The 10937-nt window shown below is 43.3% G+C and overlaps 1 protein-coding gene across 5 annotated transcripts in view; it reads left to right on the plus strand.

Annotated features, from left to right (window-relative positions):
- The window catches only part of LOC106740851 (probable multidrug resistance-associated protein lethal(2)03659), a 32269-nt gene extending 27560 nt beyond the window's left edge, over window positions 1–4709 (plus strand). For all 5 annotated transcript variants that reach the window (XM_014612293.1, XM_014612295.1, XM_014612294.1 and 2 more), the window contains one exon: window positions 1225–4709. In XM_014612293.1, coding sequence (XP_014467779.1) covers window positions 1225–1368 — 144 coding nt within the window. In that variant the 3' untranslated portion in view covers window positions 1369–4709. The remainder of the gene's footprint in view (window positions 1–1224) is intronic.
- Window positions 4710–10937: the final 6228 nt, after the last annotated feature.

Raw genomic sequence — 10937 nt, forward strand, 5'->3', positions numbered from 1 at the left:
TGTGCGCGATCAAAGCCGAAAGGACATTTTTCGTTTCAACATTGAATAACTCGGTGAAATAAAAATCGCACGGCAATCTGCGCGTATGCAAATTAAAAGGGAAAGTTTGCGCTTTCAAACGTTCGGAACGGCATTTGTGTGTGATTTTTCGTTTGCGCGGTGTAATTTGACAAACTTCATGAAAATGTTTGACGTTCAACGGATTTCGGTTTATATTCATATGGTACAGTAAAAAGGTCAATAAACGTTATATTAAAAAATGTATGTAGAAACTAGAGACGGTAAGCTGCAAAATACTTCTTGAACCGTTTCGTTATTATTATTTTTACGATAGTGACAGCCCGTGAAATTCTCCCGATTTTACGCGTTTGAGGAAAATCATTTAACTATTTAATAATTTTTTTTATTTTTTTCGCGACTATATGTGATGATATATTTTTTGTTCCCATATATATTTCTTTTTAAGATTTGGTTTTACCCAGATAGCACGACGAATCCTTCAAGTGTTTCTAAAGTTTTCGCCTTTCCTGAATTATAATTCTTTAAGAAATTACGCGCAAATAATAACGCGCACACAAAGCGCTGAAAGTAACACTAACATCTGGACGTAACCGCGAGAATTAATTAAGTGACGAACAAAACACTCGTAATTCCTCACGAATTCTCCGAGAATATCCAGTGCGCCAAGTCACGAAGTACTTGTTATAATAAACTTCCGCGGGATACTTCAAGACTTCATTGATCGGTGGTTAATTCTTCAATATTAATTCCCCTAATTCCAGGCGTATCCTTTCAAATGAATTCTCCGCTTTTATTCACCTCTGTGCTATCTGGGTAATTACGTAGAACAGATTATTCGTATTACCGCTGTTATTACCGCGCGCACACACTCCATTTTCCCGCTTTGATTGCGCCTTATCGCACAAATCTTGTTTCTCGTTTGCCCCGGTAATTTCCAATTATTTCCGGCACGGAAGTATTTCGAAGCGGGCCCGTTTCCGCGACACGAGCGGTCGCGGGCACGACGAGCGACTGTATATTTCCGTCGTGTGTGCGCGGCCCCGCGTAGAAATCGTAAATATTTTATCGAACCGCCACGTGCGCGCGTCGGGGTGTGCGTCTCTCTCGCCCGCTGGGGAGAAAATACAGCCCTCGAAACGAGAGAGTGGATCGTAAATCGCGAGTTCTCTCCTCAAAACGGACCGCTCTCTTCTCGCCCGACAGGAATTCGATCATCCTCACCTGCTGCTGCAGAAGGAGACCAGCTTCCTGAAGAGCATGGTGAACGAGACCGGCAAGGCGATGGCGGAGGCCCTGGCCGGCGTCGCCAGTAACAGCTACCGCGAGCGTGCGTCCACGACGCTCTGATCAGCGTGCCCGCTAATTGTCTAATCGCCTGCGGCAGATCACAGACAGAATACCGTCCCGGTAGCCGAAGTTGAAGGTCCGCCGCGAGTCGTTCCCGCCGAGCCTTGGATCCAACCGAATCTCCAGGAGGAGCTCCAACTTTCCGCCAGGACAGCAGGGAAATTAAGAACGAACGGGGAGATTCGTCCGGATAAACACGGAGAGATCGTAGTTCCGAGGAGTTTCGAGGTTCCGAGGGTAGCCGAAGCGTCCGGGGAAGCCGAGGACGCGATATGATTCTTGGTCGAGTCTATATCGGACAGGATCTCTCGCAGGACACGAGATTAATTCGAGGATCCAAAGGACCCGGAGAGACGCCAGCAGGACAGGCGAGAGGAGCGACGAGGAATCTTCACTGGGGGGGGATTAATGAATTAATCATCGTTCTTACCGCAAGCTGCGCGGCCTTATAGTTGGACGTTTCATTTTTGTTACTATTTTTTTTCTGTCCCCTTCTCCAATTAGTTCGTCGGGAATTCTCAGCCATATCGCAGCGCGGTCCGCTATTATCGCCGGTATATACCGGGTGTCTGAACATTTCCGGACAACCTGGCGAGTTTTTCGAACGAAGAGGAGGAAAGGAGAGGAGATGAAAAGTTCCCGCCAATCGACGCGTCTGCGGTAACAGTATTATTACGTCATTCTTATGTGTCAGTCTGACTCAGATTTCGTCGGGAAGCTCAACCTGTCGGATCTCACCGGGATCTCTCCTCAACGATCATCGCGAACGCTTTCAGGGAATCAGTCGGGATTCGTGGGAGGTGCTCAAAGGCAAGGATTTTTTTTTTTTCACTTAATTATGGCCGAGAATAATTTTGTCTTAGCAACGAAAGGGAAAGAAAGAAGGAAAAACCAGAAGGGAATAATTTTAAATGTAAGCGGAAAAAAGATCAGGGGATGCGCGCGCGAAAATGAAGAACAAAGAATGCTAATGACCACAACAAAAGGTCTTTTGTATTTTCCAAGAGTCTGCATAATCGTCGAGTTCTACGATTGTAAACATTTGAAAGATTTGAGGATCACGAGACCGAAATTTGTTACCCGATCAATCGGCCGTTGATTGTGAAACTGTCGCAGCGCGGAGAAGAAAAGTGGGAGGGTGAGGCGTCATAATTGAGACGAGATTTTGACTAGCTAGAATTTAAGGAGATTGTAAGGCTCGTATTTTTAGTGACGACTATCATATATATATACATAAATATATATTGATATATAATTATATATTTTATATATATGAACATATTCTATATATAGTTATATGAGAAATCTTTCCGACAGAGTATACATGTTCGTTTTACTACCTAAATAATCAATTTGCATATATCTGCATATTGTATAGTTTTTAATATCATAGTAATTTTTTATCAAAATCTCATTTTTAATTTGGGAGAAATGAAAAATGGCACGCTAATCTCAAGGAACGTGTATAAATAGTGTCAAATTAGTTGCAAATATCTCAGCTCTGGTCGAGCTTTTTCTAATTATACGGACCAGTCGGAATAACATTTTTTAATGTGTACAAGTAATGCGAGTTTCATCGAATTCTCATCAAACTCATTTCGCCTTACAACTTCCTTAAATGCCCGCGTGAACTCTTCGGGCGTTCCTCGAGGAATTGCGCTACGATCGATCGCTGGGAATTAATCCCTGAGAGACTCGATTGATCCTCGACAACTCGGCCGCCACGCAGGATCCTTGGTGAACCGGCGGGCTGACGTGGACGTACTTAACGTTAGATAACACAGCAAAGAACGATTCTTTTATATATATATATGTATATATATATATACACACACGCACGTTATATGAACATATACTCCGACAAGCGCGGATACACACGGGGTGTCCGGCGAGAACGTCGCGGCTAGAAGCGGGTCCATAATTCGTCGTACATCACTGCCAGCGGATAGTCCGGTCGGTTCCTTCCTCTTTCTTCACCGGGTCCACCCCGTATGCGTGTGCATTCACCGTTTTTTTCCCGCGACAATTCACAATGTTCCTGCTCCGTTTATTACAACGCCGATGCTACAAGTACAAGCGAGACCAAAAGGGGGGAAAATAGAAGGAAGATGTAGGAAAATATATTCAGGTGCCTCCGTAATAATAATAATTATAATAATTATTGCGAGGAGCGAGACACTTATATATGTTAGGTACGCGCGGATACTTACGAGATACGTCGTTTTCTTTTTCTATTACCTCTATTGTTACTATCGTACGTTACTTTACCGTCGCTCCTGTGTTATTACTACCTTCACATCGTTGATGTTAAGCGAAAGCCTGCGGCGTATATTCGAGCTTTCATCGTGTAAATAATGCAGAATCAAAAGTGTAAACACACGAAAAAAAGAAGAAAAGATAGAAACGGCGAAATATCAAAGTACTTAAGTATATATACACACGCACTCACTCACACACACACACACACGCGCGCGCGCCTTCTATGTATCGATCGCGTTTTGTACTTGCGATTTTTCTACGCCGAGCCTGAAGAAGAGAAAAACCCGTGATAGCGACACATTTGTCTGCGGCTTTTGATGCTCTTTTATGCGCGCATATGTACGTAAAAACCTATAGTTTGGCCTCTGAAAGGTGAGAGCGAGATGGAATAGCGATTTCGTGTGATTTTTCAAGATTGAGAAATATCTCGAGACATCGAGAAGCCTGAGAGAAACATCTTGCGATCGTACGTAATCGCACGTCCTCCCGAAATCACATGCTGAACGGAGGACAGACGGACGATCGCGGTCATGGTCGTCAGTCTATGCGCGGCGAGGTCTTCGTCGTTTCCCTCAGTATCGATACCACCGAGTACACCAGCGAGTCCGATCGGCCACTTTAATGAAGTTCGATATTATATATATATATATATATATCGAATCTTAATTATGAATGACGAATATGTCGAATATATATGTCGTAATCAGAACGTACAGAGTGGTGTCGGAGTGATTAGGTCAGAACGATGATGATTTGATACACAGTTTTATACACGAAGTGGCTGGTATGGTTGCGGGGGTGTACCGATAGCGAGAAGAAGATAGAAAGAAAAGAAGACGAGGAACACGGAGAGCGACGAGCGAGCGCCTCGTGACAGAGAGGGGGTGCGTATATATATATGTATATATATATATGTCCTGTACATGAAGCGAACGTCCGTTGTAATCCGTCATTAATCAATATTTATTACGTAGGTAGATGCATTGTACTTTTAGGTGGTAGATCGAATTATTACAAGTACCTTACGTACAAGTGCCTATGTAACGCTATTGTAAATGAGAAATACAAAATACAAAGGATTATTTATGCTAACTAACTCGTTGCTGCGCGTCCATCCCTCTCTCCCTCTTTCTCACGTCTTTCCCTTCTCCTCCGTCTTTATCTTTCGCCCTCCTGCCTCGTTCGATTACACCAGAAGTTACCTTAAATCGCCCAAATTACACGTCGCTACGAAGCGACTTTGTGATTATACCCGACGATCTGGGAGCTGAGAATCCCGCCGGACGTGCGAATTTATTCCTTTATTTGCTCGAAACAGCGCACGTTTACGTGTTAATTGACCCTCGTGGCGATAATGGTTCGCTAAAAAGAAAAAAAAAAAAGAAAGAATCGACACTTCTTCCTTTCCTCACAAGGAGATGCGCAAACTCTTCACTCCCATCACACGCTGCGTATTTGAGGTGCGTAGATTTTTGTTTCCCATGCTTAAAACATACACCGAGCTATCGGAGGTCAAAGTACAACAGGTAAATGATCGATAAGTTACGGTGTCGTCGCGCGAGTCCCGACGAGACGCGACAAAATAAGAAGGACCGAGTGAGAGGGATCGCACCTGCACGGGAAAAAACGCTGCCGCGACGGTATAATTGAAATAGTTCTTCCCGATTCATTAGCAACGTTGTTATCAAATAATATTATATATAATATTTATATACTATATATATCACACATATCACATATATAATATATATTATATATAATATATAATATTATTATGTAATATTACCGAAGCTATTAACATCGCACGTTGCTTAAATAATAGCTATTAAATCAAAAAGATTTACTCCAATTACAGCATTGCTGACCGATTCCATTGATCTTTTTCCCGTGTAAGAAGTACGACGGAGAAGCCGCGAAAGTTCGCGAAATCGGGCGCGTCGTAACACACGCAAGCTCCTTCCTCCTCCTCCTCCTCTTTTCCTTTCCTCTCTTTCTCTCTGCATCGTAGGTGCACACGATTAAATTTTTGTTCCGCTCTATTTACCAAAATACACGATATCAAATTACACTCTCCTACGTTAAAGAAATATACCGATTGTCGGCCAAATGAAGGAGCACGGGGAAGGGCGGATTCAATAAATTAAATCGCTTCAAAATTAATTAATTATCGACCGAGTAATTAATTAATTAATTTCGGCAATTGGACATCAATTATCGAAATCGAACCGACGAGATAGGTACTGGCACATGGGAGGGGGATCAAATGAATGCGGAAGGACGGCGGCGGGTACGGTATATTATTGATGAATTACCGATCGAAGTCCCTTAAAAATCGCTTACAACTATTGTCTTGGTCACCTTACCCACTCTACTAGGCAGAACCCGGATATACAACATATACAAAGAATTATCCTTACGTCACGACACTCTCGCTTCGCTATGAACGATTAGGCGCGTCCATTGGTACGCGTAAGAACGGGTACTCCCTTCCATCTTCGTTTTTTTATTTTTATTTATTTTTTTTTACCTTATTTACTCAAACTGTCGATCGAACAATCGATCGACCGACCAGTCAATCAATCAATCAAACGTGCGCGCGCACACACACGGTAGAATATGGATAAACATTTATCTAAAATTACACGTCGTACAATAATAATAATAATAATAATAATAATAATAATAATAATAATAATAATACACGATCCCAATTTATCTTGCCGTTCTCGATGAAGAAGCTATAGTAACTATAGTAATAAAAAAAAAAGAACGCAACGAACTGCGCTTGTGTCTACAGTTCTGGGCTTTATTGTCAATAGAAAGATCAATCAATCGAATCGATAAATCACCTGTCAAACGACGCGCCCGTGAAAAATCGTCTTATCAATAGCGAAGAACAACAACGATATAGGACCGATAAGAAAAGGTTACAAAAGTAAAACGAACGAACGGCTCTTCTCCGAGAGGGACCCGTTTATCTGTTAAGCCTGCGAAGTTTATGAGGCGTCTTTCGAGTTCCATTCCCGGTTGAGGCAAGTCTTTATATTATTAGTTCATTTTAAAAATAGATAAGAAAGATTATTATGATGGTTACCTGACAAAACGCGAGAAATAATTAAGATTCATTTGTGTTAGTTGAAACAGGATCGAAAGTAGGGGAAAAACGATTTTCTAAAAAAATCGATGGAAAATCGAACAGCCCTAATCGCCGTCGTTTTTTTTAATGCTTGAATCGCATCGTCGATTTTTATATTCATTGTATCCGATAGACACGTGTACGTGTAGAAGTCTCGCTATACTTATTGAATTTATTGAATTTTATAACTTTTTTTATCAGATAAGCGAGAAAAAATACAATATTTAAAAATGGAACACATTTAAGTAGAATGTAATAAAAAATGTTTAATATAAGTAAAATGTATACATTTGATAAAAGTTAAAAATAATTTTACATCAAAAAATATATTTTCTTAATAGATGTATATAACTTTTTAAATATAACAAAATATATTTTCTTAATATATTTATCCTTTTAAATATAACAAAATTGGGAAAACGCCCTTTGTTTCCGAAAATAATCGTAGATTCTATTTTATCGCGAGTAATACCATCGATATGCACAAATCGCTGGAATACCTCAATATTTAAGTGAAGGATTCAATTAATTTTTATATTTTCGACGTATCCAGCGCTTCTTCTCCGCGATATTTCCATAGTTCCCGGGATGAGATTCGGATGCCTGTCGGAGACGCGCCGTTCGCGACATATTTCTACATCTATACTCTGCTTACTCGGCTCGCGATTATCCTAGCAAATGATCCTTGCTGGCATCCCGGCGAGACGAGTACACTAGTGTGTCGTAATACTGACAGTAAAGAGAATAATCGCTATCAACGTTAAAAATTAAGTTCGCCACCTCTCCCCTCCCCCCACTTTTCGTTCCCCGCCGCGGCAATCAATCGTCTCTAAGTTACAATTACAGCCACTGTTACGATTATAATTACAGATAACACTTACTCTCTACGCGCTTTACTCTTATCGTTACCGTCTTGGTGTCGCCTACGCGAACATAATCCTCTGGATTTTGTGCAGTGCGCCCGATTCAATTTCCCGGAGCGGGACCGACAGTCGTGGGTATCTCCAACCGATTAATTTAAACCGCGCAATCGACGATACTCAACTTATTGTTTATGCCGGTCGCATCATATTGCACTTTAACGTTCGATACAATCACGCTCGAGCGGGTCGTTCCTCCAATTGGAAGACCGACCGTTGAGATCCACGAAAATTCGCGTCTGCGTGTGAAAGGGAATTTACAATTCTAACTGGGGGGTATCTTAAATTTAGATCTTCGGAATGAAGCTTCTAGGTCGGGAATTTAGACGCGGGCGTTTCGAAGTTACAGTTTAAACCAAGAGATGTTTCAATTTATGTTTTATAACGCACAACAGAGCGTACGGTGTGTATGCAAAACCGCGAAACAAGCGTTGAATTTTTATAGATGCGCACGATTTGCACGAGAAACAACGGCGCAAAATTCATGACTGTGAAAACGTAACATTCACATTAATGAGGCGGATCAAAAGAAAAGAAAAAGAAACTTAACAGAGAACGGGTATCCGATATTTGTAGAAATTTAAAAATCAAACCTTCGTTACATATTTTATAAAGCAGATAAAAAGAGTACCGAATAGAACAACGGTTCGATGATAATAGCGATAACAATATTATTATTATTATTCATTACTCGCACACGGATGAAAATAAATTCGCTGGCGCAGCAAATTGTTACTACGGGGACAGCGAGAAGGATTTGCACGGGAAAAATAATGTTGATGCGGCAAAACTGTTGTTAGGACAACGATCAAATTTAATTGGCATAACCAAATTATCTTGCCGTCTGTATGTCCAGCGAAAACAGCAATTAATATTCTTAACAAATCCTCTCGCTGTCGGAACAAATCTTTTTACCGTACAAACAAATTTGTCCGCTGTCCCTGCAGCGCCAAACTTCTTAGCAAAATATTTTTCTCCGTGCAGCTTGAAAAAAAAACGAGGCTCCTCCGTCACGTTCTAAGGCGGATCCAAAAGTAGACCGGTAAATAAATAAACAAGAAACCGACGTTTCGAATCGACGAATTAGAACGGACCGACCCGAATACTCGGGAGGGAATCCGCGGGATCTTATTAGCGACTTAGAAACTTCGAACATTCTCGGGAGAGCTCGATGAGCACCGTCTCTCTCTCTGTCTCTCCGCATACGTAAAAAGAACCGAGGAGAACAAATCAACGATCTCCGGGAAGTTGCTTCCGCCGGGAAACGAGTTGCAACGATGACGACGACTCAAGCAACGTCTACCGAGACACCAATCTCGTGCGGGTGCATCGTGTCGCACTGAGGGAGCCGCGCGTGCCGGAACGGCGCGCCGCTCTCCGTGCATTATTTTACACGTACATGTTCGTATATAAAAACAGTATAAAACGCTTATGTATTATACGCACCGAGGCAGCTGACGTGTGTGTCCGGCCGTCGAACGATACCCGGCGAGATCGCTCCGCCGGCACCGCTCGGCCTGATAAACCGGATTTTAGAAGAGACTTCCCGTCACGCGCGTGCGCAACGAAACGCGATGACGCTCCGCGGAACGCAATCTCACGGTGGTTGCGAGTCTCGCGCGCGCTGTGTGTATGTGCAATCGGATAACCCTTTAACCAGCGTTCACGTGATCCGTTAAATAAAACGCGACGGTGCAGCGACTTCCTATCTCTATCTCTATCTCTCTCTCTTGCACGCTCGCTCGCTCGCTCTCTGTCTCTTTCTCTCTTCGCGCTCCGTACGTTCGAAAGGATCGCGCGCGCTGAATCTTCGGCCCCTCGAAATATTCGCGCGCGTGTCTACATAAATACAGAATATAAATACATGTGTCCTCCCGACGCTTAAGAAGAAAATAATCAAATAAAGAGGAAAGAAAACAAAAAGTTTCTCCAGTTTCCAGCGACGCCCTCGAGCCGCAAAACCGAGAAACGATTGCCTCCCCCGCCGATTAAAAGCTGCATACATTCGAGCCGCTCGGAAAAATGTTTGAATTTTTCTTGCTGATTACTTTATTGACTTGATGAAGATGTGTGTCCTTTTGAAGGATGATTCATCATACTTTTCATTTACATACCGCATGAAGCCCATTACGGAAAAAGTTGATAAAAAGCGTAATTCAATGATGCAGTCGGCAGAAAAAGCATCGGGCATTTTTCAAGTCGCTCGTGAGTACGTAGTCGTTTAAAAGGTCCGGGAGGCTCGATACTTACGCAACGAAAGGAATTGCATAAATAACGCGGGGCTAGCTAAATAAATATACACAGGTCTGCAGTATATACAAAGTAGAGCGGCAAGTTAAGAAGGATGCGACACGGCGGCGCGCCGCGAATGACAACGGCACGTCGCTAATCAAACTCTCATCACGTTCGCGGGAAGGAAGACTGCGCATTTTTCCACCTTTCGACTTCTCGTTCTCTCGGAACGCTCGGAATGCTCGGATGAGCGAACCGATCGTCGATCGCGGAAAGCATATTCGATTCCTCCTCTTTCCAACGTCTCTCTCTCTCTCTCTCGCTTTCCCCCCTTCTTCGAGATTCGCGTGAAAAATTGTACATTCAACTCCTCGTCGCGCGCAATCATCGCCTCGTCACCTTCAGTCTTTCTGCTCGCGGAGGACCCACGCATACGTCTTCAAGGATCCGAGAATGAAACGTCCTTCCCCGTCGCGCCCTTGATATCCATCCATTTGCAATTCCCCGCTATTTGCGAGTCCCGAAACAGCCGATGAAAATAGCCGAGTCGCTTGGACGTTGCGCAACGACAGAGCGAAAATTGCAATTAATTAAACAAAGGACGAAACTCGCGTTGAGGACCGACGAAACCTCCGGAATTTGCTTTCCGCCCACGACGAAGCGATTCGCGAGAAAATCGGCCGCGACGCTCTTTCTCTCTCTCTCTCTCTCTCTCTCTCTCTCACGTGTCTCACGCGATAATTCGAACGTTCGCCCGCGAGAGTCAAGGGAAAGATCGTTTGTGCATCTCTCGGTCTCAACGTCGGCCTCTCGCGCGTCCTTCGCGTACGATCGCCGAGAATCCACGTCAAGGACGGGGCTCGTCCTTCCGCAGGATCGCCGAGTCGCCGGATTTCAAGAAGGAGGCGAGACAAATGGATAAGAGTCCCAGATACGGTGCAAGTTCGATGTAAGCCGCAGGGGCAGCTGTGTGCGAACGTAGAGGAAAGGAGAACAAAAAATAAAAGCCGGGGGGGGGGGGG

This window comes from Dinoponera quadriceps, unplaced genomic scaffold (genome assembly GCF_001313825.1).
Source record: "Dinoponera quadriceps isolate SergipeBrazil2010 unplaced genomic scaffold, ASM131382v1 scaffold545, whole genome shotgun sequence".
Classification (NCBI taxonomy): domain Eukaryota; kingdom Metazoa; phylum Arthropoda; class Insecta; order Hymenoptera; family Formicidae; genus Dinoponera; species Dinoponera quadriceps.